Raw genomic sequence first — 18,286 nt, forward strand, 5'->3', positions numbered from 1 at the left:
TTCACTGCACCGGGTGTGTGTTCACAGTGTGTGTGTGTGTGTGTGTTCACTGCTCCGGGTGTGTGTTCACAGTGTGTGTGTGTGTGTGTGTTCACTGCTCCGGGTGTGTGTTCACGGTGTGTGTGTGTGTGTGTGTGTGTTCACTGCTCCGGGTGTGTGTTCACAGTGTGTGTGTGTGTGTGTGTGTGTGTGTGTGTGTGTGTTCACTGCTCCGGGTGTGTGTTCATGGTGTGTGTGTGTGTGTGTGTGTGTGTGTGTGTGTGTGTGTTCACTGCTCCGGGTGTGTGTTCATGGTGTGTGTGTGTGTGTGTGTGTGTGTGTGTGTGTGTTCACTGCTCCGGGTGTGTGTTCATGGTGTGTGTGTGTGTGTGTGTGTGTGTTCACTGCTCCGGGTGTGTGTTCATGGTGTGTGTGTGTGTGTGTGTGTGTGTGTTCACTGCTCCGGGTGTGTGTTCACGGTGTGTGTGTGTGTGTGTGTGTGTTCACTGCACCGGGTGTGTGTTCACGGTGTGTGTGTGTGTGTGTTCACTGCTCCGGGTGTGTGTTCACAGTGTGTGTGTGTGTGTGTTCACTGCTCCGGGTGTGTGTTCACGGTGTGTGTGTGTGTGTGTTCACTTCTCCGGGTATGTGTTCATGGTGTGTGTGTGTGTGTGTGTGTGTGTGTGTGTGTGTTCACTGCTCCGGGTGTGTGTTCACGGTGTGTGTGTGTGTGTGTGTGTTCACTGCTCCGGGTGTGTGTTCATGGTGTGTGTGTGTGTGTGTGTGTTCACTGCTCCGGGTGTGTGTTCACAGTGTGTGTGTGTGTGTGTGTTCACTGCTCCGGGTGTGTGTTCACGGTGTGTGTGTGTGTGTGTGTGTTCACTGCTCCGGGTGTGTGTTCACGGTGTGTGTGTGTGTGTGTGTGTGTGTGTTCACTGCACCGGGTGTGTGTTCACGGTGTGTGTGTGTGTGTGTTCACTGCTCCGGGTGTGTGTTCACAGTGTGTGTGTGTGTGTGTGTGTGTGTGTGTGTGTGTGTGTGTTCACTGCACCGGGTGTGTGTTCACAGTGTGTGTGTGTGTGTGTGTTCACTGCTCCGGGTGTGTGTTCACAGTGTGTGTGTGTGTGTTCACTGCTCCGGGTGTGTGTTCACGGTGTGTGTGTGTGTGTGTGTGTGTTCACTGCTCCGGGTGTGTGTTCACAGTGTGTGTGTGTGTGTGTGTGTGTGTGTGTGTGTGTGTGTTCACTGCTCCGGGTGTGTGTTCACGGTGTGTGTGTGTGTGTGTGTGTGTTCACTGCTCCGGGTGTGTGTTCACGGTGTGTGTGTGTGTGTGTGTGTGTGTGTGTGTGTGTACTTTGGATGGGTTAGATGCAGAGCACACATTCTGAGTATGGGTCACTGTACTTGGCTGTATGTCACGTCCCTTTTTACTGACCACCAGCTGAACATGAGAGAATTGAGATGACTGCTTCAGGTCCATCATCACCACAGTCTGACAGAAAATCTCAAATTAAGAATAAATAAATCAATAAATAAACAACCAATTTATACATACACACTTGTTTTCTTGGTGTTGTTAGCTGCTAATATGCCTTTTATTTATTTATATTATTATTATTATTATTTATTTTTTTGCCATATGGACCTTGATATAGATAAGCTACTAAATATGATGTATAAACTTCTGTAAAGCTGCTTTAGTGAAAAGCTTTGTACAGATAACTCTGAATTGAGCTGAGAGTCAGGCTGAAGACTGGATGTTAAACATCTGACAGTGTTGATGAAACAGTGATGAGCTGTGCTCTGAAGACAGGTCTTGAGAAAGCACCTTATTAAGATCTGTCTCGTGTCTTGTAAAGACCGGTGTGGTTTGCTCTGAGTCTCAGCTCGGGGCGCGTGAATGTGACGCAGTCACGCGGGGATCAGAGCTGCGGTCACGCGCTCCGCCGCTATTTAAACTCCTCCGCCGATCTTTTCGCGAGCATAACCCGACTAATTACAGATCTGACCCACTGCTCGTTTTTGGAGACGATGTGGGAACTTCTGCTGTAGTTTAATTGGACCATTCAGAACACCGTTGATTAAGTTTGATTTATGAACTGTTCCTGAGAAAACTTGATGGTATTTGCTGTTTTTGAAGCGATCTGGAGATTTATTGGAATATTATTCATTGCTTTGAAATTTCACGCCCGTTTTAGTGATGCTGCGGAGATCCTGCGGAGGAATGCTGCTGCTCGTGCACGCGCTGGGGCTCGTTCGTGCTCAGTTCCCGCGGGCGTGCGTGACGCCGGAGGGCCTCAGGAGCGCGCAGTGCTGCCCGTCCCCGTCCGCTCTGGAGAGTGACCCCTGCGGCGCGCTCTCCGGGCGCGGGCGGTGCGTGGACGTGCGCGCGGATGCGCGTGCACACGGCCCGCAATACCCGTATGAGGGGCGCGACGACCGCGAGCTCTGGCCGCGGCGCTTCTTCACGCGCGCGTGCCGCTGCAATGGGAACTTCGGCGGCTTTGACTGCGGCGGCTGCGCGCACGGATTCACCGGAGACGCGTGCGAGCAGCGCGTGCCCGTTGGTCAGAACTTTCTCTTTATCTCACACACATAGTGTCTTCTTAACCTAAACTAAAGCGGTCAACCAGATTAATCAGACTGACCAGGAAGTTCAGAAGTTTTAGTGAACCCGTGACTAGACCAGCATTAACTGAATCTATTAATAGGCTATTTTATGAATATTAGATATTATTAATTAATCTACAACTTATTTTTCCCCTCTTAAAAATAAAGTAAAATAAAATAATAAATTATAAAATTATTCTTATTTGATTTTCTATTTATATATTGTATTTCGTATGCCTCCCTGTCTGGAATATCGCTTAAAATGTGTAATTCTGACAAATAAATGAATGAATGATCTACCAGCTTCAGATGCGTCTCGTGGCTGAAACAGAGACAGCTCTCAGCAGGTATCTGATCATATCCATGTGTGTGTGTGTGTGTGTGTGTGTATGTGTGTGTGTGTGTGTGTGTGTGTGTGTGTGTGTGTGTATCAGTCAGGAGGAATGTGATGCAGCTCAGCGCGGACGAGAAGCGCTTCTTCGTGAACGCGCTCGATCAGGCCAAGCGCGCTCCGCACCCGGACATCGTGATCGCGACCCGCCGCTACTCCGAGATCCTGGGACCGGACAACAGCACGACGCAGTTCGAGAACATCAGCATCTATAACCTGTTCGTGTGGACGCACTATTACTCGGTCAGCAAGACGTTCCTCGGAGCCGGACAGGACAGCTTCGGCGGAGTGGACTTCAGTCACGAGGGCCCCGGGTTCCTCACCTGGCACCGCTACCATCTGCTGCAGCTGGAGAGAGACATGCAGGTGCCACACACATATTATTAAACAGTTCCCTTCTCAACGGCTTCAGATGTGATTGAACAACTCCAATCTCGTAACGCTTTGATAATCTCAGACACACAGCAGTGGCTGCTCACATTTGTGCAGGATGATTCACGATCTTCACACTTTACAACCATTATATGTGAGGAGAATCAGAGTAATGGAGAGAAAGACACAAATCCCACCCTTTTTATGCAGAAAATGTTATTAAGTGTGTAATGAGCCTCTTTAACATCTCACACAAAGACTCGTCTGTCTCCAGAGATAAAGCGTTCACCGTGTGTTTGAGTTTGAGTGTCTCTCCAGTTCAGTCTGTTCAGATTTCAGATTCTGTCCGTTTCCAAAGAAATAGTTCACCCAAAAATCAAGATTTGCTGTTCTGAAAAGTGTTCTGGTCTGAATCAGGAGAGAAATCTGCACAGATCAAGCAGTGATTAAACAGCTCTAAACAAATCTGTGAGAGACAACAGCAGATGCACTTTTTCACTGGAGGAAGTGTGAAATTGTGATGTTTTTATCAGCTGTTTGGACTTTCATTCTGACGGCACCCATTCACTGCAGAGCATCCATTGATGAGACACTGATGCAGTGCTACATTTCTCCAAACCTGATGAAGAAATAAACTCATCCTGATCTGGGATGAACTGAGGACGAGCACATCTTCTGCAAATTACATCTTGAGTGAACTATTCCTAAAAGGTTTAGCAGTGCATTGTTGAAAAAAAAAATTAAAAAACAATCAGCAGGGCGGACACTTATCAAAGATGTATTTGTGTCAGCTGAATGAGATGATGTTCCTGCATCAGGATTTCTCAGCGGTGAATCTGGTGCTGTGATGTGTCTCTCTCAGGTCATGTTAGGAGATCCCAGCTTCGCTCTGCCGTACTGGGACTTCGCCATCGGCGGCAGCGAGTGTGACATCTGCACAGATGACCTGATGGGTGCGCGCAGCTCCTTCGACTCCAGCTCCATCAGCTCCAACTCCATCTTCTCACGCTGGAGGGTGATCTGTGAGAGCGTGGAGGAGTACGACACGCTGGGAACCATCTGCAACAGTAATACAGCCGCCTCACATTACAGCTGCTACTGTAGGATCCTTGTTTTACACTAAACACATCTAAACTATTGACAGGCAAGACACAACAAGCAAAACCAGCGTGTTAGAATCCACCAAGGAGCAAAACATCTCAATTCTTGAAATGTGTTTGCTATGTATCCAAATACAAGGATTACATGCTGAGATACTAGCAGTCTTCTTTTATTCTTATAAAGTGCAAAAGGTGCTTAGTGCATAGTATTTTGCTCTTCGATGGATTCTGCTATATCATGTTATATGTGAATGGAACCAAACTCAAGATCCTGCTTTATTCATTTTTAAATGAATCCATGTTTCCATGCAGTGCTTAGTTTTGAGGACTAGTTTGCTTCCATGGCATGTCTTTTTTTTTAAGACTTCATCTTTTTTGCATCTGTAGATTACAATTTTTAAAGAGTTTTTTTCTCTCTCTCTCTTACAAACACAACTTTACAGTTTTATTCCTCTCTATAGTCTGAAGGTTTGCTCGTGTTTCATTCACACTGATTTATACAGTTTTTCATCTGGCTTTATCCAATACATTTATCTAATTTATGTTCTAAAATGTCCAGGAACATACGGTACTTTAGATTACATACACACACACACACACACGTCTATATATATATATCTATATATATATATAACCTGTAACCTCAGTATGTTAAGTGTATGTTGATGATATATCAGTATTTATCTTATTGTAAAGTAAAGCTAAATGATTCTGGATGAACTGAGAACAATTATTATTATTATTTCTTTGTCTCAAATAGAGATCATGATTCTGAACTAAACAAAACAATGTTTGACAAAACATTAATTGCTGCAGTCTATTTAGAAGTATTTAATAAATTATAATGAACTATTAAACATTTAAATATATGTATTTAAAATATATTAAATACACCAATTTTTAATATAAAAATGATGGAAAAGTGGTTTGAATGAATGATTCGATGAATCACTCATAAATACTTGTTTCATTACTGGGTGAATCAGCATTTTTGAACAAATCTCTTGAATGAATGATTCAATGACAGCACGTTTTTTTGAACAGTCACCTGTCATCACCTAGTGACAAAACGATGCAATCAACACACACGTTATTTGAAACACCAGTTACTATTAACTTGCTCAATTTTGATCGCTACCATTGACATTAATGCATTCGAACCAAACAATATCTAATGATTTTTCAAAGGTTTAAAAGACACAGGTGGATCGTTGTCATTTAGACATTAGTTTGCATGGGTGTTTGAATCGATTAATCGTACAGCTCTACTGGGATCAGTCAGTCTTGTAATGTGTGATTGGTGTGTCTGTTAGGTTCGGAGAGCAATCCCATCCGCAGAAACCCCGCCGGTAACACGGCCCGTCCCATGGTGCAGCGGCTGCCCGAGCCGCAGGACGTGGCGGCGTGTTTGGAGCTGACCGCCTTCGACTCTCCACCCTTCTACTCCACCTCCTCTGACAGCTTCAGAAACTCCATCGAGGGTGAGGCAAGCTTTCAGCTGCAGCAGCACTATGGAAGGCCAAATGAAAAGTACCATTACATTAATGAAATTTTACTTAAGTACAAGTAAAAGTACCAGTCTAAAAATCTACTCAAGTAAAAGTAAAACGTAGCTCATTTAAAATTTACTCAGAGTAAAAATTACTTAGTTACATTTTAACAGTGGGAGGGAGTCAAAAATGGGACAGGCCAAGGGTGTCAAACTCAGTTCCTGGAGGGCCACAGTCCTGCACAGTTTAGATTTAACCCTAATTAAACACACCTGATCCAGCTAATCTAATCATTTAGGTTTATTTGAAAACTACATGATATGTGTGCTGGAGCAGGGTTAGGGCTACGGCCCTCCAGGAACTGAGTTTGACACCCCTGGGATAGGTCTATTAATCTCAAACTAGTTGTTTGTAATTAAAGGAATCAGTTATTTAGAATAATAAAACATTTGGGCTGTTACTAGGCAAATCAGTATCAACAAACTCATCTTTTAATGCAGAGGAAATGCAGAAGATTCATTGGAAGTGGCATTTAGATGTATTACACTGTTTAGTGCAGGACAAGAATGCATTTAACCTGCAGTTACAAATGCATGAATAATGTTTTGATATACAAGACATAAAATGTTGAATACTCATTTGAAATGATAAGAAATTAATTATTTAAAAAAATCAAAAGATACTTTAAATGTGAAATTAAAATGGCCAGTATGTGTCAGCAAGTCACTGTTAATAAGTGAGTCATTGCGATTGAACCGAATCATTTAAACGGTTGATTCATTCAGGAACGAAACACTGTCACGTTGCTCAGAGACGCAAAACTGTGCTTTGGTGGCTGTGTTTGGAATTATTTTCTGTTGTAGAAATAGAGCAAAAACAGGCAATATGGTGTCTAAAACGCAAGTCTCTTAATTAACTTGTTTACTGAACTGTTATATATATGTATGTATGGATATATTCATGATGATTTTTGGAGGAAAAGACGGCCTTCTTTGTGTGATTTTGATTTAATATATGAAATTATATAAATATGTGAATTTTCTGCCCCTATATCTTCAATTTTGTGATCATTCTAAATGCATTTTAGGAGACTGAATCACACAGTGAAAGAACGCACTATAAATGCGCGCGCACATCATTAAAACAAAAAATATTATATTATTGCAGACGATATATATAGCACACTCCTCACCACTGTCTTTTTGGCTAATTTGTGCAAAACCTCTTGCTAAAATGTCAAAGCTTCATTTTAACCACCAATGCAACGAATTATTTAGCTTACCTCTACATTCTTGCGAAGGGTTGATGTCTTGTCGAGATTTTATAAGCTGCTAGTTTGTCCTAGACAAGTACAGCTTACACTGCATAATAGAGCATACATATGGCCAGGGGTTCACTTCATTTCCTTCGAGTTCAACTTCAGAATATGACGGGGTTTCGTTTTCAGCGGTGTCTGCACCACTAACGCCTGTTTTGTCCGTCTGCATCTTTCTTGTGATTTTAGCGCCAGTTTGCCCTCCTGCTCATTATTTACTGACGTAGTTTCCAGGGAGCGTTTTTTTTTTTACTCAGTAATTAATGTGTTTTAAAATGTAGCGAAGTACAATACTTTAAACAAAATCTACTTAAGTAAAAGTAAAATTACAGATTTAAAAAATTACTTTAAAAAGTATTAGTACACAAAAAAGCTACTCAATTACAGTAACGCGAGTAAATGTAATTCGTTACTTTCCACCTCTGTATTTGCATATCCTCATCATGAACCTAGCAGCACTGTTCTGAATGTACTGCAATTTCTGAAAGCTTTTGCCAGGGATCCCGATGAGGAGAGCATTACAGTAGTACAGCCTGGAGGAGACAAAGGCATGGGCAAGTTTTTCCACATCTGCAAGAGTGAGCATTGGATGAAGTCTTGTGATATTCCTAAAATTTAAAAAGGAAGTTTGGTACAGATGTTTAACATGAGCCTCAAAGGTGAGATGAGAGTCCATTCTAACACCCAAATTGATAACTGATGTTAAGAGTGGAATGTTATGGCCAGAAAAGGTGATGCTGGAAATGACAGATGTCTGGACCTGGTGTGAGGTGCCCACTAGAATGGCTTCAGTCTTTGAACTGTTCAACTGCAGGAAATTTTGGCTCATCCACGCCTTTACCTCCTCCAGACAGGTAGTCAAGGTGGAAGATGCTAGGGCAGCAGAAGCGAATGAGTTGGTCTTGAGGTAAAGTTTAGTGCCGTCAGCATAGCAATTTAATTATATTCTATACCAGTTGATGACATGACGAAGAGGGAGCATATACAGTATAAACAGAATGGGGCCGAGCAATGAGCCTTGTGGGACACCACAGGTGACATCGTGTGTCAAGAATTTAGCCTCTCCCAAAGCAACATACTCTATTTTCCCAGCAAGGCAGGATGAAACCCAGTTTTAGACAGCGTCAGAGAGACTGATGGTGTGACATAAATGATACAGAAGTAAGTTATGATCCAGAGTGTTGAATGCTGCAGTCAAATCCAGAAGGATGAGAAGAGATGGAGAACCAGTGTCTGCTGCCATCAGCAGGTCATTTGTGACCCTCACCAGAAATATCTCTGAGATGTGGCTAGAGCAGAAAGCAGACTGGAATTTCTCAAACATTTGTTTTTAAATCGGTCTGAAGTTGTGCAGCAACTACTTTTTCCAACACTTTAGTAAGGAATGGAAGGTTAGAGATGGACCTGTAGATGGCAAGGACTTCTGGATCTAAGGTGTTTTTTTGTTTGTTTAGTTTTTTTAGGTGTGGTCTGGTGACAGCAGTTTTCAGTTCAGGTGCAACATGACCAGCCTGTAGGGAGTGATACCTAAGTAATCAGGGGACTTAAGGCACAAAGGTTAGATTTCACCAAGGCTGTAGGAAAGGGGTCCAGGGTGCAAGTGGATTGTTTCATCTTTCTGATTATGTGAGTGGCAACTCCATTGAAAATACCTTATGGTCAGACACACCCAGATTATACACCAGAAGGTTAGTTATGGGAACAGAGTATGAGATTACCAAATCCAATGTGCGTCCCCTAGAATGTGTTGGGACATCAACATGTTGTTGTAGATTAAGACAGTCCAGTAATTGCAAATACTCAGTCTCCAAGTATAAAAATATTACCAGTGGTAGTTGTAAGAAGGTCACGAATCTCTGAGATGCACACTGAGTTTAGTTTAGGAGGCCAGTTAATGATAACTATTGTCATGGGGAAAGGAGCTTTACAATTAAATGCAAGACATTCAAATGATAAGACTAATGTTGACTGAACGTCTGTGGATGTAACATGGTCAGCGCAGGAGTTCAAGTCCTTTAATGGCTGCAATGCATTTTGAACCACGGTGTGGTTGTTAAGATTCAGCAGCTGCAGGATGGGATATCAAGCCTCATGCCGGTCGCCAAATGAGTTCGGCTGGAGCTAGCCATTGGCCAAACAGAGAATGTCAAAACTGTCGAGTATAATGAGAAAAAAATGTCTCTGACACAGCAATGAGGTACAGGAGTCACCACACCGGGACGACTGAAAGGCTGCCCATGGAGTAAACCTTGTAGTAGCAGTAGTCGACAGAGAAATCCAGGTATTTTCCCACTGACAAACAGCGAATGACCAACGATCAGCTGATGTTGAAGGGAGTAGCAGTAATTAGGTAGACAGCTGTCAAATTAGGACATGTCCTGAAAAAATAAATAAATTCCTATACTTTGAGCTAACATTTTACACCGGACTTGACTGCCTCACAAACGATAGTCAGTTCAGTGCTGGAGTTGTGCAAAGATTGCTTCTGAAAGAGCGATCGATACCAACGCTTTGTGCGCAAACTTCCAGACTCCAGACAAAGTAAGCATCACGCATTATATTTTGTTTTCCAAAAGAGCCTGTTTTCACTAATGCTTCATGTGCTACCAGAATTATTGTGAATAGGAATGTGGTAGTTAAACATTGCGTTTGGAAGCAATGTGTGAGGTCAGTAACACGGTCACCGGTCTGCCTGCGAACATGAGCTCTTGAAACTCACACTCTTCTGAGAAGGAATCAGGGTTGCCTGGTTTTCACAACAAAACCCTACCATAGACATGAAAAGCAACCTGCGGCAACAGTGTTAAAGTATCTCAATTCCAAGGACTTGGCAACACTGGAAGGGAGGCAGGAGCACCAGGCCATATTCATTTAAAGGAGACATGCACATAAACAGAGCGTTTTGGCTATAAAATATGTAATGTGGGGTATTTTGAGATAAAACTTCACATACAGACTCTGGAGACATCAGAGAACAATTTAAAATATTGTATCAATGCATTCTATGGCACCTTTAAGTAGACGACTTTCAGACGACTATTCAGACAAACTCAGAGTTCAAGTTTTACCTGACAGTTGGTTGAACCTCCTTATTGAAACAGGCCCCTGGTCTTGTTAAGCTGCTCTTTGCTGCATTACCTTCCTGTGATTTTCCCCTGTTGCCTTTGTTGTGGACATATTGCCTGTGTTTTGACCTTTGCCTGTTTTTGGACTCTGATTGTGCATTACATCTTTAATAAAATTGTTTGTTTTAATAAAAAAGTTTGTTTGGTGCTTTCAAATATCAACATTGTTTGGCAACATTCGCCATTCGCCAACAATCTTTAAATACACACATTTTACATGTTGTGGATGTGTTACAATTCTCGTGTTTTTGAACCATTTGGCCTTCCGTACATGCCGGATTTCTGTGGTCTGATCACGTATGCTGTTGTTTGGTCAGGTTACAGCGCTCCTCAGGGGAACTACGACCCCGCGGTCCGCAGCCTCCACAACCTTGCGCACCTGTTCCTGAATGGGACGGGTGGACAGACACACTTATCACCCAACGACCCCATATTCGTGCTGCTGCACACCTTCACCGACGCCGTGTTCGACGAATGGCTGCGCAGACACACTCCCGGTAAACCTGCCTCCCTCCACTCAGTGTGTTTCATGTGTTTGTATATAAAGTATATTCTATTCTATTCTGTTGTGTCTCTCTAGATGCTTCCATCTACCCGCTGGAAAACACACCCATCGGACACAACCGAGAGTTCAACATGGTGCCCTTCTGGCCACCGGTGACCAACGCAGAGATGTTTGTGATGGCAGCTGAAAACCTGGGATACTCCTATGAGGCCGAGTGGCCTGGTCAGTGGCATTCTTCTTCTTCTGATTATTATAATTATTATATATAATATAATTATATATTACATTACATAATATTATTAGTATTACTTAAAGGGGTCATCGGATGCCCATTTTCCACAAGCTGATATGATTCTTTAGGGTCTTAATGAGAAGTCTATAACATACCTTGGTTAACATTTCTCAACAGTAGTGTAAAACAACACTTTTTTACCATGTCAAAATCAGCAAGCTGTTTCGGTGCGGGTCCCTTTAAATGCTAATGAGCTCTGCTTGCTCCGCCCCTCTCTTCTGAGCGATGGTAAACTTTAGCTGCATTCATAGTGAAACTTGCTAATTAGGGCAGTATTAGGAAAGGCGGTTTGCACAGATTCATAATTACTTCTTCTGTAGGTGAGTCTGGTGATTCGCAATGAATGATTCACGCTAACAGAAAAATCTAGCTAGACATTCCCTTCAAAGACAAATGTAATCCACTGCGTCTTCAGGTGCTCAGATTTTGGGAATAAATGACGACACTTAGGAGTCATTCTTGTCTACATCTGCTCCAGCATTGAAACACTGATGACAGCTCACTCAGGGCGGAGCTAAGTTAAACACTTGTGTCAATCAACAATCGTGGGAGGGGCCTGGGTTTGTATGACGTCACACAGACAAGAAGCTGAGATCGGCTTGAACTGAGAAAAAGCATGTTGCATCCGATGACCCTTTAAATAATATGACCAGTTAACATGGGCTGTGTTTTGTAGTTTTAGAGCCGCTGATGTGTGTCTCTCTCTCTCTCTCTCTCGCAGCTCGACCACTCACACCGACACAGATCGTCACTGTTGCCGTGGTTGCCGCGCTCCTCGTTGTGGCGATTATTTTTGCCGCCAGCACGTGTGTGGTTCGTTTGCGCGCGAACAGGACTGAGGGACGCCAGCCGTTGCTAGGAGACCAGTATCAGCGCTATGACGACCACAACAAAACTCAGTCTGTCGTATAAACACTTATACAGCATAAACATGTGAAATATTATCATACACCTTTCTGAGCGACAGGTACAAACACAATTATGCTCATATAAATGTGTATTTAAAGGTGCTTTTTTCTGAATACTGCATACAGTGTATTGTCCCCTAATAACTCTGAAATAGTCGTGAAAAATCATGTGTTTGACTTTATGCATCTCATTACACGTGTTTAAAAAAACCAATCTTTTGACTTTATTTTAAAAAGTTGAATTATGAATAATCTAAAGTCTAATGATGGAAATATTGAAATAAACCAACAAACTGTTTGTGATGTCGTTCTTCCTCTCACCGCTAGATGACGCTGTTGTTCCACTGCTGTTCATACTTCAATGAGTGAATGAAGCGTTTATATAGCATTTTACTGTGTACATTTGACCTCCCAAAGCTCTTTACAAGCATTTGGGGGGTCTCTCCTCAACTACCACCAGTGTGCATCAACTTCATAATGTTCACATAAAAAAAAATGATAACAATTATAATATATATATATATATATATCATGGCAACGGACTCCGCACAGCGGTCTGTTGGTTATAACACACCGCATTCTACATTGGAATTCAACCAAGCCATGTAATAAAATAAGTTAATAAAATAAGCATATATCACCACCAGGTGATATGCTTTAGTTATTTTGTTTATCCTATTTACCTGCGTTTCCCTGTCAATTAGATGCAAATGTGCGCATTTTAACTAGTTGACGCCTAATTTGCATACAGAACGTCCCCAGTTATTGACTTACATCAAGAGTCTTTCCCCCTGAAATGTAGAAATCTAAACTGGTGAATTTAGAAGAAATCTACAGATGCAAACAGATGGAGGATACACTCTAAACAATGTAGTAAATCTGAGTAACTGCATCTGGTACATTAATAAATAAAACTGAGTAGAAATAAGTTAACATTAAACTTTAAAAATAACAATATTTATAAATTGACTATTTAAGTCATTTAACTTTTTTTTATTTCCTCGAAACCTTTATAAAATAGTATTCCATACCACCACAAATACATACATGACATTGGCTTTTATTGAATTTTTACTCAATTATTTTGGTAAGTTTAATTTTAAAGTGTTATGTATTCTGATAACACCAAAATAATTAAAACGATGTAGTGCCTTGTGCAAAAATAAACAAATTATTAGTAAAACACGCCCCTCTGTTTGATGCAGTTTTTTAGGTTATTCTAAATATGAAGAGTTCAGATGAAAAATCCTCTAAGTGCCATCTGAAATTTCCTTCAATAATGATCATTTTTATCAAGCTTGTATGTTTATGTTCACTTATTTCACATTACTGGCAATGAAAATTACCTATTAATTGTCATTTAAGTTAAATTACTGAACTTAAATACGAGCTTGAAAAAAAAAGCTCATAAGAAAATTTCAGATGGCACTTAGAGGCTTTTGCATCTGAACTCTTCATATATACTTGAAACTAGTAGCATAGAAAATGTGTTCAAAACATGCAGATTGTGGAATGGTTTCCTTTGCTGCTCTATAAACCTATGAATACTAAGGAGACCATGGTTTCTGTGAACTGATTATTTTGTAGACATCTTTTGAAAATGAAACAATTGCGTGAGTTTGAGGAAGATAAAATTAATTAACTTTTTAAATTATTTTTTTTTAAAAAGGAAGTCAGAGTTGCGTTAATATATATATATATATATATACACTTTTTTGTAAAAAAAAAAAAAAAAAAAAAAACTAATTATGAGAAGTGCCCTTTATTTCACTTGAGCCCCTGCCCCTCAAAATGTCTGTGCACGTCCCTGTGTGTGTGTGTGTGTGTGTGTGTGTGTGTGTGTGTGTGTGTGTGCACCATTTAACAGAACTACTGTTGTAATACACGTCTGGCGTGTATCTAAATGTGTTCAGAGAGTGTTTCCAGACTGATACTCTTATAGTTGAAGCGCTGGTCTGGTGTTCCTCGGTTCACCGCTAGATGGCGCAGGAGTTCCACGCTGTTCACCAGGTGAACACATTCTTCTGTACTGAGAGATGTCTTTAAAATATAACCACACTGAAGCATATCACAGCGCTACAGTGTTCACAGCAGTACAGAGAGCAGGGCGCGTTCACGGGGGGGTTGTTTATCAGCATGTTGAGGAGTGTGCCTGAATAACGCGCGAGGAGCGTGTTGCGCATGCGCCGCCTGGTGATGACGAAAACGAGGGCGGTTATCACCTGTGCGTGCGCGCGTCCCGTGCGTCAGATCCGAGGAGCGGATCCGCGCGCGTTACCGGAGTAATCCCGCGATTCGGAGCCTCAGAAGATCCGGGTCCGTGTCACCGAGGGTCTTACGTCATGCTCCGGTAGGATCTGGATTATTAATGAGGATGAAGATGGAGGATCTGCCGGACTTAAGAGACGTGGAGAACAAGATGGGTCGGAAAGTTCCGGAAAGTTTGATTCGTTCATTCGCGGGCGAACCGTTCAGAGGCTCGGAAACCCGCGAGCGAACCGATGATCTAAAGACGCTCCACAACAAGATCAGCTTCCTGCGGCAACAGATGGTGAGTGTGCGGTCAAAGAGTCGCTTACACCGATCCAGAAGAGTCGCTTAGACCGATCCAAAAGAGTCGTTTACACCGATCCAAAAGAGTCGCTTAGAAGGATCCAAAAGAGTCGCTTAGACGGATCCAAAAGAGTCGTTTAGGCGGATCCAAAAGAGTCGCTTAGACCGATCAAAAGAGTCGTTTAGGCGGATCCAGCGACTCGTTGCGTTCGTTTCGCTCAGTTTGCTCTGTTTAAATTCATACGCGCGTTCAGTATAATCACCAGACATTTATAACGCACCGTCTGTTTATAATCACTAAGTTCATGTGTCTAACAGTGAATATAGGTTTGAAGTCTGGCTCATGATTCTCCTCACGGGTTAATGTGTTTATACTTCTGAACCGGTTCAGCAGAGTTCAGACACACCGGAAGTGATCTGATCTGGGGTCGTGTGTTTTTTCCTGAGGTGTCTCGTCACGTGCTGTGCGTGTTTCTCAGGTCTAGTCTTGTTCTTGTTTGTCTGAGGACTGATCTCACAAACACTGACTCCAGATCAGCGGCTGATCCACAGCTGTTCTCAAACTGAGTTAACCGACCATCGACAGCCTCAATCGATCATGTAACTGTTTCCCCGTCTTCTACTTCTCAAACCTGGTTCTTTCTCTGATATAGTGCTGAGGAACACCGAGAACACTGTGCTCTTTGAGCGTTACCATCGTGTGTTGCTAGAGACCTGTAACAGTCTGCTTTACCGACTGAGAAACAGTTTTCCAGAATATACCCGACACTCACACAGTGAGAACTCAAGCGTCTTCTGTTGTTTCTAGAGGCAGTACCAAATTAAACATTTATTGTCGAGGTCGTTGACCTCTGCAGGCCTGACCGCACAGTTAAAGAGACAGACACGTTAATCTGACCACTGTGAGAGACTGGAGGAGCATTGTCAGGTCAAACCAAACCCAGGAGCGCGCGCACACACACACACACACACACACACACACACACACATTCACATGCCATAAATGGACACACACACATTCACATGCCATAAATGGACACACACACACACATTCACATGCCATAAATGGACACACACACATTCACATGCCATAAATGGACACACACACACACATTCACATGCCATAAATGGACACACACACATTCACATGCCATAAATGGACACACACACACACACACACATTCACATGCCATAAATGGACACACACACACACACACATTCACATGCCATAAATGGACACACACACACACACACATTCACATGCCATAAAAGGACACACACCCAGGCTGTGACCTTTGAACCCTCACATCTTCCCAAGCTCCCAGTGTTGATCAGAGCATCAGACAGTGAAACTGTGTCAGCATTGATCGCTCTTAAAGGGACAGTTCCCTCACGGTTTGTTCTGTTCCTCATCGCTGGGCTGCTCCTGTAACACAGCGTGTCTGTTGCCGTGGGGAACAGTGGCAGTATTATGGTCTGTTCATGTTTCAGTCGCTCGTGTTCACGTCTGACTCTAATCTCGTGCAGATCTGCCTCTTTGTATTGGCTTTATTTGCCTTGCTGAGATGTTTCGACTGTATCGTGTCACCGACTGCTTCAAACAAAACCAAGTTCATCCGAGAGGATCTTGTGTTGAATCACCATAAATGATTCAGTTTGACTCCTTTGAGTCTCCAGTGTTTCCTCACTGTTGTTCATCTGTTCCTCTGTTGTCTCAGATAATGAGATTATTACTGAGTCTCTGTGGGGCGATTGGGTTAACTAGAGCGCCGGGGGATTGTGTTTCCATTAGTGTGTGTGTGTGTGTGTGTGTGTGTGTGTGTGATGCACAATTACACTGTTGACTCAAATGCTTTTAATTTGACAGAACTGTTCAAGGTTCAGATCCATTTCAGCTGAATCAACAGCACTCTTCGTTATAAACCACAGAAAATTGTTTCATTTCCTCAGTGAAGGTTTGGAAGCAGAAATGTGAAATTTGTATTAAAGGACAACATTGAATTTCTGTGCACAAAAGTGTGCATTATCTCATTATTTGAAGTTAAACAGACCTGAAGTACTGAAACTAGGAGTGTGTGATATATATCATCTGTGATAATATCGTAATCGTATTAACCGTGTGCCATTTGATATTATTTTCACTGCACATCCCACAATTTCCCCACCCTTTTGCAACGCTATCCCAAATGTCTTATTATTCTTATTGACTGATTAAATGTAAGAAATTGACTCAAAAGATGATGTACACTTTTAGAAAAGAAGGCTTTATAAAGGTGAAGTGTGCATAAAAAGGTAAGAATCAAATGAAACTTGTTGGAAAAGATTGATTTCTATCACTGCTGTGATCTGATCACCTCAACATATCAGCAATAACTCATTATCATCTAGTGATCGTTATCGATTAAATCACAGAAAATACTGAGATGTAATTTGTTGTCAGAATCGCAGACCCCTAAATGAAACGTATTTAAAGAAATAGTACTTTTATTCATTAAGGATACATTCGTTTAATCAAAATTGTGACAGGAAAGAAATTTTATAGTGTGACATAAATAAATGCTGTTCTTCTGAACTTTCTGTTCATCTGTGAATCCTGAAAAATAAAACGAATCACAGTTTCCACAGAAATATTGTGCAGCACAACTGTGTTCAACACTGATGATAATCAGAAATGTTTCTCGAGCAGTAAATCATCATATTATTCTGATTTCTGAAGATCATGTGACACTGAAGACTGGAGGAATGATGCTGAAAATACAGCGGAGCATCACAGAAATACATTACACTTTAACAGAGATTCACACAGAAAACAGATGTTTAAAGTGTAATAATACTGTTGCAGTGTTTCTGACGTGTGTCTCGATCGCAGGCTCATCTGCGCTCCATCGATGTCACACTGATGCGTCAGCTGCTGTCCATCAACGAGGGCATCGAGTCGCTCCGCTGGGTGCTGGAGGAGCGCGGGGGCGGGGCCAGCCGCGGGGGCAGCGTGACGGACAGCTTGTGCAGCCTATCAGACGGAGCGGAGTCAGAGCGCGGCTCCTGCAGTGACGGACTGGACGGGATCTCGCTGGGCAGTTATCTGGACACGCTCGAGGACGAGGAGCTCGACCGCCGCTCACCCGCGGAGCAGGACACGCTCGCCAAACCTCCGCTGCGGCCCCGTGTGGAAACTGATGAGTACTACTGCTTCGGCTGATGCTAATAACAAAGACTTCTGACGCCGATCCACACCAATCACCAATTGCGCTGAGAAATTCTCCTTGTTAATCGGCTGCGACTGATTTAGCTCACACTTCTTGTTCTAAAGTTGTTTTTGTTCTGTAAGTCATCGATGTTTGGGTTTGACTTTTTTAAAATGTTTCTAAAAGGGGTCATTGGATGCCCCTTTTCCACAAGTTGATGTGATTCTTTAGGGTCTTAATGAGAAGTCTATAGCATACTTTGGTTCAGATTCCTCACAAGCGGTGTAAAACAACACCCTCTTTCAGTGCTTGTCCCTTTATATGCTAATGAGCTCTGCTGACCCCGCCCCCTCTTCTGAGGAAGTGATTTAATGAGAAAAAAATAAATAAAATAAATCTCTAACTTTGAAGCATTTCAGAAGTCTTGAATAAAAACCTTTAAAAGTCTTAACGTGTGATTG

At 42.4% G+C, this 18,286-nt stretch overlaps 2 protein-coding genes across 2 annotated transcripts; both read left to right on the top strand.

The window, feature by feature from the left end:
- Positions 1-1,949: 1,949 nt before the first annotated feature.
- Positions 1,950-12,385, top strand: tyrp1a (tyrosinase-related protein 1a). Its single transcript, XM_059540150.1, has 7 exons — positions 1,950-2,546; positions 3,024-3,346; positions 4,215-4,419; positions 5,766-5,933; positions 10,700-10,879; positions 10,963-11,109; positions 11,901-12,385. Exons 1-7 carry the CDS (start codon positions 2,180-2,182, stop codon positions 12,089-12,091), a joined length of 1,581 nt encoding a protein of 526 aa, XP_059396133.1. The 5' UTR covers positions 1,950-2,179; the 3' UTR covers positions 12,092-12,385.
- A 1,930-nt stretch (positions 12,386-14,315) lies between these two features.
- On the top strand, positions 14,316-17,840 carry LOC132115492 (leucine rich adaptor protein 1-like). The gene is made up of 2 exons (XM_059524000.1): positions 14,316-14,638; positions 17,510-17,840. Exons 1-2 carry the CDS (start codon positions 14,456-14,458, stop codon positions 17,837-17,839), a joined length of 513 nt encoding a protein of 170 aa, XP_059379983.1. The 5' UTR covers positions 14,316-14,455; the 3' UTR covers position 17,840.
- Positions 17,841-18,286: the final 446 nt, after the last annotated feature.

Source organism: Carassius carassius, chromosome 3 (assembly GCF_963082965.1).
Source record: "Carassius carassius chromosome 3, fCarCar2.1, whole genome shotgun sequence".
Lineage (NCBI taxonomy): Eukaryota > Metazoa > Chordata > Actinopteri > Cypriniformes > Cyprinidae > Carassius > Carassius carassius.

What these genes read in the sequence shown, in the direction of transcription:
- tyrp1a (XM_059540150.1), top strand. Translation starts at nt 2,180, where the DNA reads ATGCTGCGGAGATCCTGCGGAGGAATGCTGCTGCTCGTGCACGCGCTG. An exon ending in CGAGCAGCGCGTGCCCGTTG is followed by an intron (nt 2,547 to 3,023) that starts GTCAGAACTTTC and finishes TGTGTGTATCAG; the next exon opens with TCAGGAGGAATGTGATGCAG. An exon ending in CTATGAGGCCGAGTGGCCTG is followed by an intron (nt 11,110 to 11,900) that starts GTCAGTGGCATT and finishes TCTCTCTCGCAG; the next exon opens with CTCGACCACTCACACCGACA.
- LOC132115492 (XM_059524000.1), top strand. Translation starts at nt 14,456, where the DNA reads ATGAGGATGAAGATGGAGGATCTGCCGGACTTAAGAGACGTGGAGAAC. An exon ending in GCTTCCTGCGGCAACAGATG is followed by an intron (nt 14,639 to 17,509) that starts GTGAGTGTGCGG and finishes TCTCGATCGCAG; the next exon opens with GCTCATCTGCGCTCCATCGA.